Source organism: Oreochromis aureus, linkage group 4 (genome assembly GCF_013358895.1).
Source record: "Oreochromis aureus strain Israel breed Guangdong linkage group 4, ZZ_aureus, whole genome shotgun sequence".
Lineage (NCBI taxonomy): Eukaryota > Metazoa > Chordata > Actinopteri > Cichliformes > Cichlidae > Oreochromis > Oreochromis aureus.
Genome location: NC_052945.1, coordinates 14,607,648 through 14,620,717, shown reverse-complemented (window position 1 = coordinate 14,620,717; position 13,070 = coordinate 14,607,648). Strand labels below are relative to the sequence as shown.

General features: G+C 41.8%; 2 protein-coding genes across 7 annotated transcripts; both read left to right on the top strand.

Annotated features, from left to right (window-relative positions):
- Nucleotides 1-550: 550 nt before the first annotated feature.
- Nucleotides 551-7,066, top strand: cant1a (calcium activated nucleotidase 1a). Of its 4 annotated transcripts, none has more exons than XM_031746069.2 (4): nucleotides 551-722; nucleotides 4,724-5,392; nucleotides 5,494-5,697; nucleotides 5,787-7,066. In XM_031746069.2, exons 2-4 carry the CDS (start codon nucleotides 4,747-4,749, stop codon nucleotides 6,155-6,157), a joined length of 1,221 nt encoding a protein of 406 aa, XP_031601929.1. In that variant the 5' UTR covers nucleotides 551-722; nucleotides 4,724-4,746; the 3' UTR covers nucleotides 6,158-7,066. The 4 variants fall into 4 exon arrangements, with proteins under 4 accessions (XP_031601929.1, XP_039466745.1, XP_031601928.1 ...); XM_039610811.1 differs by lacking the exon at nucleotides 551-722 and adding an exon at nucleotides 1,403-1,519; XM_031746068.2 differs by lacking the exon at nucleotides 551-722 and adding an exon at nucleotides 2,694-2,839.
- Nucleotides 7,067-7,192: 126 nt separating this feature from the next.
- LOC116325232 (galectin-3-binding protein A-like) lies at nucleotides 7,193-11,711 on the top strand. 3 transcript variants are annotated; one of them, XM_039610809.1, is made up of 5 exons: nucleotides 7,193-7,234; nucleotides 7,458-7,564; nucleotides 9,597-9,731; nucleotides 9,852-10,143; nucleotides 10,284-11,711. In XM_039610809.1, the coding sequence occupies exons 2-5, from the start codon at nucleotides 7,480-7,482 to the stop codon at nucleotides 11,335-11,337; spliced, it is 1,566 nt and encodes a 521-aa protein (XP_039466743.1). In that variant the 5' UTR covers nucleotides 7,193-7,234; nucleotides 7,458-7,479; the 3' UTR covers nucleotides 11,338-11,711. The 3 variants fall into 3 exon arrangements, with proteins under 3 accessions (XP_039466743.1, XP_039466742.1, XP_039466744.1); XM_039610808.1 differs by having other exon boundaries at nucleotides 7,193-7,266; XM_039610810.1 differs by adding an exon at nucleotides 8,609-8,812 and having other exon boundaries at nucleotides 7,193-7,564.
- Nucleotides 11,712-13,070: the final 1,359 nt, after the last annotated feature.

Here is a 13,070-nt window from a genome sequence, read left to right as displayed (position 1 = left end):
TCTAACACCTATCTTCTCCATCCAATAATATGAATCATAATAAACATGGAATAGTAGCTTATCTCTTACAGTACTGTAAGCCTTTATCATAAAGGATTACAGGCATAAAGGTATAAAGCCTTTATACCTTTGAGCAAAGTGTGTATGTGACACATGTTCTGAACTTCTTAAATGTGATAAACACAACCTGTAAAAGAAACAAAGATAGATGTGATCTCGTGGCCAAGGTAGCAGCCATACAACCGAAAACGATTCTAAAATACATCGTAAAAAATAACATCCACAATACACAATATTTAAATAAATAAATGAAACATCTAAAAGTCTCTTTTGCATTCCTTATTGTGTTTTTTTTTCACCAATAGAGAGACATGTTTGAATTTTGGTCTTTCTTTGAATTATTTAATGTAAGTAAAACTAAATTAAATTCTAAAGAAATCCATAAAACATAATAAAAGTATAATAATTCTGACAGGTACGCTGAAACTTTAAGTTGTCATATTTCCGACAGCCCCTGAAGGCAGCGTTCTCCCCCCTCCCCCGTGCATCGACTACGCGTAAGCACGACATGGTGCTTTCGTCATCAAGCTGACATAGGAAGTAATGATCGGCTGTGCGGACAACGCAAAAAGAGGAAAAGGGGCCGAGGAAGGAAGCGACACAATAATGACATCCAAGCTCCGACCACCGGCGGACTGAGAGCTGAAGATCCCACATCTGCGGTGAGTATCGAAGCGGGAGGAGGGGTTTGATCGGAAACGTTTCAGGTGGCCGTTACTGACGGCATCTGCGTTTTAACCTCTGAGCTCCTGGCAGGAGAGAGCCACAGCAGCTAAAACCACGCTTGCAAATGAGATGATCGCGTGTGTCAGTCCAAAAGCTTCGCCTTCTTCACCCAGAAAATCAACTCTGATGGTCCGGACACATTTAACTTCCTCACAGGTTTACTGTCTCAGCGCTTAAAGGCCTGGAAATAAAAACTTGGGTATTGTCCTGGTTCACCCGCAGCTTCTGTTATCTTCTGGGAATCTGCAGACAGTGCAACCACGTAACATCAGGTCCACAGTGTGTGATGCACATTTGTTTGTGGCTCCTTGACACGCAGGGCATTTAAAACCCGAGTTAAAGTACTCAGTAAAAGTGTTTATTGGCCTCACACACACTTTGAAGGTCAGCCCTACCAGATGTCATCGTTTATGGGAGCACAGAGGCAAGTTTATGGTCAGGGAGGCGTTTGAAAGGACACTTACTCAACATTATAAACAGCTGCTAGCAGGCAGGGGTGGGTTTAAAGAACTTTAAATTATTCAAGTAACTTAGAGAACTGCTAATAGAGATTAAGATGCTTGACTATAATGTGTCTGATTGTAATTTTTCTGACCTATTATCCAGTTTTAGTGAGCCCGTGTAAACCGTAGCTTCAGTTTCCTGTCCTTGGCTGACAGAAGAGACACCTGGTGTGGTCTTCTGCTGCTGTAGAGATCCAAAAGCTTCTGCCACAACTTCACCTACTTCCAAGGTGCGTGGAGAGGGACAAAGATCTGGTGAGGTGAAGACTCCAGCAACACTAGGGAACAACTTTATTAGCAGGCCAACACATTTCGGCTTGTGGCCTGAATGAGCCCGATGAAGGCCACAAGTGTTCCTGGAGTCTTCATCTCACTCCTCCTGCTGCTGTAGCCCATCTGCTTCAAGGGGCAATGTGTTGTGCATTCAGACATGCATACCTTGCTTCTAATAAGTGCTCATTTAACGACTTGAAGCAGCCCAGGCTAATCTCCTCTGAGAGGCACAAGGCATTTTCACCCACTGCCACTCACTGGATAGTTTCTCTCTTGTGGACCATTCTCTAGGGATCACAACCCTAGAGATGGTTGTGTGGGAAAATCCTCAGTTTGGCACCAACAACCATGCCAGGTTGAAAGTGACCTTTCTTCCCCATTCTGATGCTCAGGTTGAACTCTTACGTTTTTTATTTTGTTTGTTTGATGTTGTTAAACGGATGTTTTGAGGTGTGGTGAAGCTGCAGAGACACAACTAGCCAAATCTATTGGTTCATTTTAGGAGAAATGCCGTCAGCTTTGTTAACATAAGTGGAACGTGATCATTCCAATGAGCAGCCTTTCACCATCATCACCATCAGCTAGGATGCCAATTCTAAGCTATTTCAAATTCATCCCAAACTTTTAAGTGTCTTCTTCTCACCCAGCCCTGCAGTCTTGTCTTTTAGGTCGTCTTCACTGTGTGGGATACTAGCTAGAAACTATCTGAAACATGAAAGTATCGAGCTGAGAAGCTGAAAGGTTGCTTTTTAAGTAGCTGTCTGTGCTCTTAACATGTTTCCACCTAAAGCCCAGAAGGTGTTAATCACTTATTAACAGACATTACTGCATCTCAGAGTCAGTGAGGTTTCCTGTGTGACTATGCTGCTCGCAGTCCTCAGTGTAATGATTACATCACAGGAACGCCTCTGATTGTAGGTTTGCAGCTAACTTCTATTCATATGTCCAGGGCTGTGGCTTTTCACCTTTATGCCGATAGTCGCTGAGCACTTAATAAAGGTTTTCATAACCCTCAGTACCTGTTCATTCATAGGCTGTGATTAATAACAAACTGAATGAACTGCGTTGTCTCTCAAAAGGCTTTGCCCCTTTGGACTTGGTGATAATCCTCCAAGTGTAGGTAAAGTTCACTAGCATTGTAACAACATAGTCATGGTTGCAGTGCAAATGATCAGTGGGGAGAAAGACAGCTTTCGAGCTCAGGACTACTTGTGGAAGGACTCGTGGGGTAAACTTAATGACACAGGATCAGCGTGCGGGCAGGAGGAGACGAAGGGGTAAGGCGCGTCATCTTATTGTGTTGTGGGGCATAAGCAATGTATACAACAACAATTAATCAGCCACACTGTTTCTATTCTCAGCCTCTCGCTGAGTGTAGATACAGTGGCAGGCCTCAGAGAGGGAGACCCGATGCTGCTGCCACAACGGACGGCTGTTTGGCTCAGGGCCCTCGTATGAAAGAGCCTTTCAGCTCCTGCTCTCCTGAGAAACACGTTCAGGTCTCGGGGTACGATCCTGCGGCAGCTGGGCTCAGAGGAGCTTTAGGGTTGCAGAGCTTTTCAGGAGACCCTCTAACAGCAGACAGTTCCACTGCTGTGTTTGGGCTGTGTTGATTCAGCTGAAAGGTCACACACACTAGTTTATTGGGTGTATAAGCAAATAACAGGAATGTAGTTTTCCCAAGTTACAGGCCATTCAGCTCTACGTGAGCTTGTAAAGTGAAATAAAAATGCGTTGTTTAAATTATTCCTAATTAATCCCCCTATTTGTCTGTTATCTCATTATCACGTGTTTTATCCGAAAACAAAATATTTAGGACGCTCCAATTCAAAAAGGGGTCAAAACATCACAAGTTTGGATGATTTACCTGAAATAAAAACAGGGAAGAAGGGATAGAAGGTTCTGACAGATTAATCCGATTGTAACAATCTTTATTTTATATATTTTTAATTAATACGATGGGCTTTTGGACAGCTGGTAGGGCAGGATTTTTCCGTTTTCTGACAGCTTATTGAATGACAATAATTTGTACTCTCTGTCCTTCTTCAGCCATCTTTATTTATTTGAACAACGGCTCACGCACACAAAAATCAGATATATTCAGATATCACAGAAGATACCTGAATATATCTTTAAAGCGGCTGGACTTTCTGCAGTAAATCAATGGATTGTTTGAATTACTGGTCACTGTACATTTCAACACTCGTGTTTAACAATCATTACAGTGCATGTGACAGCTCATCAGTGTGACAGTTGCTCAGTGATTGTGTATTTCCTGAATAACTTGTTCAGCCACCCTCTTATTACCTCAGAGCAGGCTCCTCCCACCCACCACGTCGACAAGACTCATTGTTGGACGCTTGATATTCACCTAGACTGGTTTCTTCCTCCTTTTAAGCAATCAATATTTAACCAGTGGACTCGCTTTTGTCCACTCTGACTCTAACACTTAGTAGAATAATTAAACCGAAAAAAAGAATTAAACTATAGCCTGAAATGAGTCATCTGCCTGCCATCGCTTATGGGAAGTGTGTAAGTTGAAGTTAATTATTTTAATTGCGTTCATTCTATCATTTGTGGATTAAGAGAAATGGCTAAAATGAGCCTTTTGGTTAAAAAACTAATTGTCGTTTTTCGACTTTTTGTTAATACTTTTGCCTTGTCATTTTGGAAAGTCATGCTTTAACTACGAGCCGAGGTTGCGACCTTTGCTCGGGGTTTAGGATCAACCAAGCCCATTGTATTAGTTTTAGTGTTTGCTCACAGGTATGATAAGTGTTCATTTCGTAAGGGCTAGAGCAGGGTGTCAAGCTCCAGGCCTCGAGGGCCGGTGTCCTGAAGGCTTTAGATATCACCTTGGGTCAACACACCTGAATCAAATGATTAGTTCATTACCAGCCCTCTGGAGAACTACAAGACATGTTGAGGGGGCAATTTCGCCATTTGAATCAGCTGTGTTGGATCAAGGACACCAGCCCTCGAGGCCTGGAGTTCGACACCCCTGAGCTAGAGCAACTTTATGTGAATAGATGACCTCACTGTGGCTTGGTGCTGAAAAAAGGATCTCCGATAACCTCCATGTTGACACCAGAGAACCAGACTGAAGTATTTTCCAGTGGCCTCTCTGACAGTGAACTCACATTCTCTCAATTTTTCTGTAGGTCACTCCAAACCTGGTTCCCCCATGCCTGCTTCTCCAGGCTATACTCGACTGGAGCATAATGAGCCTATGAACCCGCTGCGTATCTCCGTAGGAGGCCTCCCCATGTTGGCTTCCATGGCCAATGCCACTGACCCCCGGTTCCGCCTTAAGTGGAGGCCCATCGTGGCAGTAGCTGGATCTGTGGCCTTAATCCTGCTGCTTTTCATGCACTTCAGCTCGGGCTTACGGTACCGCTCCTATGGCTCACGCAGCTGGAGAGTCAACCCGAGCGACAGCCACCAGTCGGATTTGCAGTACAATGACACCTATCCCCTCAGTTCACCCGAGCGCACGCCGCAGGGCACCCGCTATCGCATCGGCGTCATCGCTGACCTGGACACCAGCTCTCTCAGCGACAAGAAGATGACGTGGTTCAGCTACATGCGGCGGGGGTACCTGCTGGTGTCAGAGAGCGGCGACAAGGTGGCCGTTGAATGGGATGCCGACAGGGTGGTGCTGGAAAGCCACCTGTCGGAGAAAGGCAGGGGCATGGAGCTGTCTGAGCTGGTGGTGTTCAATGGGAAGCTTTACAGTGTCGATGACAGAACGGGTGTAGTCTACCATATAGATGGAGAAAAGGCTGTACCCTGGGTCATCTTACCCGATGGCGATGGCAGCGTTGCAAAAGGTTGGTGTTGCACTGATATCTCTGTTATAAACAGTTCGATCTTGTGTACTTTTAGATGATTTGTTTCCACTTTGCATTTACATGGTGCCTTCATCTGATAGGATTCAAAGCAGAGTGGCTGGCAGTGAAGGACGAGCACCTGTATGTTGGCGGTCTCGGGAAAGAGTGGACCACCACTGAAGGCGAGTTTGTCAACAACAATCCAGAATGGGTGAAAGTCGTGGGCTTCAGAGGCGACGTACGGCACGAGAACTGGGTTCCCAAGTACACATCCCTGAAGTCCGCCGCAGGGATAGAGCAACCAGGTAAAGACACAGATCTGATCTCGCTAACAGCCGCCTCCGTTTCCATCTCCGTGCTTTACTCATTACCGCATTTCCCTGAATCTCCTCAGGATATTTGATTCACGAGTCTGCAGCATGGAGCGACACCCTACAGCGCTGGTTTTTCCTTCCTCGCCGTGCGAGCAGCGAGCGCTATGAAGAGACGGCGGACGAGAGACGCGGCACGAACCTGGTCCTTAGCTGCTCACCAGATTTCAATGACATCAAAGTCAGCCGAGTGGGTGTACTTAATCCTACCCACGGTTTCTCCTCCTTCAAGTTTGTCCCCAACACTGATGACCAGATCATCCTGGCGCTCAAGTCTGAGGAGGACGCCGGGAAGATTGCCACGTACATTATGGCCTTCACACTTGATGGGCGCATCCTTTTGCCTGAAACTAAGATCGGGGATGTAAAATACGAGGGCTTGGAGTTTATATAGACACAGAGACACTCACACTTGAGGCCACTTCACTGTGGTTCTAGTTTGTTTACAGTCACTGTTGAACTTTTTGCACTCGCTGCTTCCTCATTGAGTCTAAAACACATAACTCCAACCATTGAAGCGACATCGTCAATACAAATAAAAGAACTAACGGCTGAAAGAGTAACGTTTCTAGAAAGTGCGGATCTGGTCGTGTTGACCGCGTTCTTCCTAGGCCAAATGTGGGTTTAAACAGTACTGTAGCCTTTCTTATAATGAATGTACAAAAGCTAATTTATCAGACTGTGATTTGCTTTGGGTTTTTTTCCTGAAAAATTCATTGTTATGCACACACTATACACACTCAGAAGGTCTAAGGTTTTTCTCCCCTTTGCTCCGTTTTCCATAGTATCACTCTGTCAACGTGATTATTGTCAGTGGGATAGCAAAGGCCTTGTTTTTAATCCTGTATATTGTTTGAAGAATGTTTTGGTGATTTTACCCTATGTAGTTGGTTTTTTTGGGGGGGGTTTGTGCGCGCGTGTGTGTTTGTGTGTACGGGTTTCTACTGTCCTGGTGGGGACCGCAACCTGACATTTACTATATTGGTGGGGACTTTCTGCACCGTGGGGACCTGGAGGGTTGAAAGCAATTTTCACACTCAAAATGTGGTTTTAGTGTCAGGGTTACAATTAGGTTATGGTTAGGTTTAGGGCAAGGGTCAGGGTTAGGCATTCATTTTTGATGGTTAGGGTTAGGGTAAGCGGCTAGGGAAAGCATTATGTCACTGGGATGTCCCCACGAGGATAGCAAACCCGCACGTGTGTGTGTGTGTGTGTGTGTGTGTGTGTGTGTGTGTGTGTGTGTGTGTGTGTGTGTGTGTGTGTGTGTGTTAAGGGGGTTGACTGAGTAAAATCTTAATTCCTATTTTCTGAGTCCTGTCTTATCTTTTTACATGTTCAAAACACAATCTGCCAAAGTTAGACATTGTCCTCAAACAAGTTCTCGTTGAACCAAGAGCAGTTGTGCAATCAGGTATGTGCTCACAGACCTCAAATTTGAGGCCAACGCAGCTTCGTAACCACGGGAAAGAAGGTAACGCATTTTTATTGCACATAAGGATTTAGGTAAGTTTGTATTTATAGTTTCACCTTTTAATTTTTGGCACAGTCTGTTTGAATAGATCTTCCTCTCTATCTCATGGAAAATGTTATAGTAATATAATCTTAGGACGTAAAGTAATCTTAGGACGTAAAGTAAAGCAGATGGAGCGTGTGTCATTTGTTGCTTCCTACTTTTTTTGTTGTTTTTGTGTTAGAGTCGTACACTAGCAGTTGGAAATGCTCCCTCCTCGAAATATGCGAACTCTTTGTCTTCTCCTACTTCTGTATGTCTCTGGAAGGGCATGGAAATTTGACATTTTGAGTAAGTAATCCAAACCACAAATACTTTTAAGTATATTCTTTTGTTTTTTTTAGAACTACACATAATTTTAAAAAGAGTGTAACTAATGTACATTAGTATCAAAGTTATGTAGTGACTATGATCGTTTAGTTAGTTACATAATAGCTCTTGAGCTTTGGAGACCTGAAACTCTCACTCTGCTCTCTTTACATGCAGTCTTGTTTGACTATCTTTGATAAATGGCTGGTTTGGAATTTTAAGTTATCTACCTCATATCAGGCAACTTTTTTATATATATATATATATATATATATATATATATATATATATATATATATATATATATATATATATATATATATATATATATATATATATATATATATATATATATATATATATATATATATAAATATATATATATATATATATATACAGATTGAGGTTATTTGTGGGATACAGCAACGATTGATTGCTTTCTCTGAGTGTTTTCAGGACAAACAGCTGATGAGGTTGTGTCTCCTAAAAAGGTTGATTTAGTCATTTATTAACTAAATTTTAGATGTTAAGGCCTGTAAACTTTTTTTTCTCTCAACCAAGATACAACCGACATAGTCTTTTCACTCTGTTTATACACAATGTATTTAATCATTAGTTATTGTTAGTTATTATTATCGTTTGGCTGTTGTGGCAGATGGCTGCCCCTCCCTGGTTCTGCCGGAGATTTCTTCCTGTGAAAAGGGAGTTATTCATCCCCACTGTCACCAGCTGCTTACTCATAGGGGGTCATCTGATTGTTGGACTTTCTTGGCACTATATGAATAAAAGTGAATTTAATTAATTCAAAGGTTCAGAGAGCAGCAAAAGCCAAAAAGCAAAATAGAAAATTCAGGGTTGGTATAAAGTGTCATAAAAAAATAGTTTTTTTGTTTTATTTTGCTTTAATTGATCTTTTACAGGATGCAAAAATGAGTCAACAGTATTAATATTTTTCAATATGAAATAAAAAAAATATGTATTAACTGTGGCTTTTTAAAAAAAAAAATATATTATTATTTTGAATAGACAGAAATCATGAGCCACGCAAAGGTGATGTGAGGCTGTTTGGCTCTAAGAACGTGTCAGAGGGCCGTGTGGAAATCTACCGTGATGGGAAATGAGGAACAGTGTGTGACGACAACTGGGACATGGCTGACGCCCGGGTGTTGTGTCGCCAGCTCAACTTCCCTGGAGCCAGATCTATTGTGACTGGGAAGGACTACGGACAAGGTGGCTTTTATTTCCACCGATCCACCACCAGAGGGCAGTGAAATGATTGAAATTGTAGTTTGTGATTTCAGTTTAAACAAAGCAACTCTACGTGTGTGTACACTCACCAGCCACTTTTAGGTACACCTATTTACGCAGATATCTAAGCAACCAATCACAATTCAGTGTATTTAGGAAGTTAGAGATGGTTGGAGTCACTGAAGTTCAAACTGAGCACCAGAATAAGGAAGAAAGGTGATTTCAGTGACTTTGAATGTGGCATGGATGTTGGTGCTAGATGGCCAGTGTGAGTTTTCACAAACTTCTGATCTATTTGGATTTCACTGCACAAGCACCTCTAGAACAGTCTGAAAAAGAAAAAGTATCCGGTGAGTATCAGATGTCTGGGCAAGAATACCTTGTTGATGCCAGAGGTCAGAGGTGAATGGCCAGTGACATAGAGTGACACAGAGAGTGTCACTTAGTGTGTGTCACCCTGTTTCACCCTGTCTGCAATTTGCAGGCTCAAATTGCACAAACTGAGTCAGCCTGTCTACAGTTTGCATGGGCTTGCCCAAATTGGACAATAGGATATTAGAAAAACTGTTTCCTGGTGTGTTGAGTCCTGATTTCTGCTACACAATGTGGATGGTAATGATAGAATTTGGTGTAAACAACCCAGAGGTACAACCCAGTACCAGCAAGGTGTACCTAACAAAAGGGTAGGTGAGTGTATGAGTGCTGTCTAATATTTCATGGCAAGATGATTCAGTTTTTTTGAGTGTTGTATCCATTTCCATTGTAGCGCCTGGACCTATTTGGCTCGATGATATAAACTGTAAAGGCACAGAAACACATCTCTTCACCTGTGAATTCAAAGGCTGGGGAGAAACTGACTGCACACACAAAGAGGACGTTGGAGTAGTTTGTGAAACAGGAAGTAGGTATCAAAAGTCTTACAAAACAAACTTTTTGTAGAGCCCATAGAAGCATTGATGCTGAATATGGCTTGATCACCGCTCATTCCCCCTTGTTCATTACATTAATTATTCTTTTTCAGGCATTAATGTGGACATCGATGATTCTACTCACTCACTGGACCACAGCATCGGCCTGTCTGACTTTCTCGGCCAAATCTTTGATGATGGAAATGACTGTGACTTCCTGATCGTAGTGCAGAGTCCTACTGGGAACAAACAGCAGGATGGGACCCCAGAGATACGTCAGAAAACCATATGTGCTCACAAAATGATCCTGTCACAAATCCCATTCTTTAATGCTTCAGTGGGGATTTCTACCATCACAGTCAACCTCAGCTTGACCTGCCAGACACATTTCACCTCCTTCATCAGGTATAACGAACGTAATGTTTTGCTGCATTATCAGTAGATTACTTATTCTTTAAAACATCTAAATGTTTTGTAATCATCTACAAATGTGTACAAATTCAAACATGAAACATTCTTATATTCGATAATCTGATCTACATTAGGTACATTTACACCCGTAAGATGGATGTGACCCTCTCCTCTGCACTGTGTCTCCACCAAATGGCTTCTAATTTTGGGTTAAAGCAGCTGATGGAGGACATTGGCCGACTGTTTTCTAAAATCCTCCCAGAAGACTCCACCTTTCACAACCAGGTGTCTTTTTACAAGTATGCAGTGGAGACCAAGGACTTAGTCCTTGAGGAGAACTGTGTCCAGTACATGGCCTGGAACTACCAAAACCTGACCAGGTCTCCTGCTTGGTCCGGCCTCTCAGTGGGGCTTCTTAGAGCTCTTCTTACTCGCTCAGATTTGGTGGCGCCAGATGAATATTTTGTGCTGCAGTCTGTAGAGAGATGGATCAGTGAGAAAGGCGACTCCATCGATTTGGAAACGCAGGCTGATCTGTTGGGACGCATTCGTTTTCCTATGATTCCTGCTGAGAAGCTGTATGTGATCGAGTCCAGCTCTCCGCTCTACAGCACTCACAAGACCATGTATCGTGATAATATGTTGAAAGCTTTTCAGTTTAATGTGCTCCTCTTCAGTAATCTGACAAAGCAAAAGTTCGGCAAAGAAAATATTAATTACCGGCCCAGGATTTACACTGCTGAGTCCTGGAGCATCATTTTAGAGCTTTCATCCTCTGAAATCCAGTCCAGACAGTACAGCAACAACTATGGCTATGGCTATAATCCATACAGTCAAACCAGATCCAAGTCATTTAGCACACCTGTCCACAACAGCCTCATCTTCAAGGACAACGTGATGAGTTGGCAAGCAAATATATTCATAAACAGGTATGAATGTTCAAACTATGGTCTGAGTTGTGAGACTTTTCCTGTGGCAAGGCTGACACCCCAAAGCTACATTTCCAAAAGCAACATCCTCTTTCGTAACCGGGTCTTGCTGGTCTGCCAGGGCCAGTATGTTTGTCAGATCCAGGACTTCAAAAACAATATGGCTTCCGTCTCTGCGAATGCTACTCAGGTCCTTCCTTATCCCTGTCCTGATGACCAGTTCACCTACCAGTTTGTAGTGACACCAGAGTACGTGTGATGCAGCGTCAGGTCCATTATCTTTGTTTCCTTATTATTTCATGGAGTGAAATCAATTGTCTTCATTATTATCCATGCGAGTCCTAATTGTTTTGATTACTGATATTTCTGACAAATATATGAAACATATCTTCTTCACATATAAGGATCATAGCATCACTTATTAAAAAAGTAAAAAGGGGTTTCTGTGAAATTTTTATGTGTCATCTTCTTTTGAATGATTTGTTCCTCATAAAAAAGAATTCCTGGTGACTTTGTTTCCTTATTATTTAGTGTGTTGCAATAAGATGCTGTCATTACAATCCATGTGAATTATCTTTTTCTTTCATTACTGAAAAATATTTTGCTGGCAAATAAACAGTGATTTCTGCATCATTTTTGTGTGCATTCATCTTATTTTGAAAGATTTGTTCCTTACGAGAACAAATAAATCATAATATGGAATGTAATAGACAGTTTAGCCTGATATAAAACACAAGACAAGTATAAATGTTACATTAATAACCAAATTGATTCAAACATTCATTCCACCAGACATAATGCATTCTGATTTATTAATATTATAAGTTGTTTTAGCCAAATTCTAGCAAATACATTACAGATCCAGACATGAACCCTGCATAAACGGCATCTGCTGTCAGACAGTTTGTTACTGTCCAGAAGGAGAAGGAAGTATGACACTGATATGGGTAATAAAATGTCTTTACGGTAGATACTGCAGATACTCCAGTTGTTCTTTCCAAAACTAATACTCCAATCAGCAATTTTGTGTCATTTGTCTCACAGAAGCCTTGCCTCCCTGCAAGCTGGTTGTAAATTATCAAGCTGTAAAGTATATGATGTATACTCTTATATAAGTATATGAGTGATTTATACTAGAAGCCAGTTTGAAAACGCTCAGGAATGACTTTGTCATGATTTTTTACAAATATCTCAAGATGTATTTGTTCATATGGATGACATATGAATGCAGTTCTGCACTCCACAACAGACTTTTGGCACATTTCTCAAAAACTGACAATATTTTTAACTGCTCTTCACATTATTTACAACAGGGGGTGTGCTTGAGCCAATGTACCTGCACAGATAATGGCAAGCAAGATCATACAAGCACCCGCTGTGTGAAAAAGGTCAAAGGTCACACTTAAAGGTCTTAAAAGTTAAAATGAATAAAAACAACAGCTGTTAAGCCTGTCAGATTTATCTCCCGGTAGGACACTGAATACAAAACTGTTTACAGGGCTTTGATTAAAGGTTATTGCAGTCTCACGTCATGAATCATGGAATCTTCCCAGGTGATTGTTTTTTACCACACTCCAGACTGTCTTTAAGTCTTCCTGCATTTCATCTTCACATAACTGAGAGTCATTCATGACAGCAGCGCCCCTACATGCCCGGGCAGGTGGGCGAAACAACAACAACAGCTCTACCGAACCAGTCGATCAAACTACGCAATCTGTGTGGACTTTAGATTTAAAGATTACCAAATACTTAATCTTTAGTCAAATATAAACTCAGAACAACAGTTTTGCTAGATAGAAAAGAGATCAATTCAAAAAGTAATCCCATCCTAAGGTGATCATTTAATGTACTCTAATATATATTTACAAGAAGGAAAAGTTTGCCTATTTCATCATAAGGGCAGACTTTCTTTGTGAGTAATATCTGGCAGCTTTTTCATTCTTGTGTCACTTAACCCACCAAAAAATTAACCCCACATGTCATGACATATTC

Bases quoted from the DNA above. Each gene is read 5' to 3' on its own strand.
- LOC116325232 (XM_039610809.1), top strand. From the start codon at position 7,480: ATGCTCCCTCCTCGAAATATGCGAACTCTTTGTCTTCTCCTACTTCTG. The intron at 7,565-9,596 runs GTAAGTAATCCA...TTTCCATTGTAG, and splicing joins ATGGAAATTTGACATTTTGA to CGCCTGGACCTATTTGGCTC. The intron at 9,732-9,851 runs GTAGGTATCAAA...ATTCTTTTTCAG, and splicing joins AGTAGTTTGTGAAACAGGAA to GCATTAATGTGGACATCGAT.
- cant1a (XM_031746068.2), top strand. From the start codon at position 2,800: ATGACACAGGATCAGCGTGCGGGCAGGAGGAGACGAAGGG. The intron at 2,840-4,723 runs GTAAGGCGCGTC...ATTTTTCTGTAG, and splicing joins GGGCAGGAGGAGACGAAGGG to GTCACTCCAAACCTGGTTCC. The intron at 5,698-5,786 runs GTAAAGACACAG...GAATCTCCTCAG, and splicing joins CGCAGGGATAGAGCAACCAG to GATATTTGATTCACGAGTCT.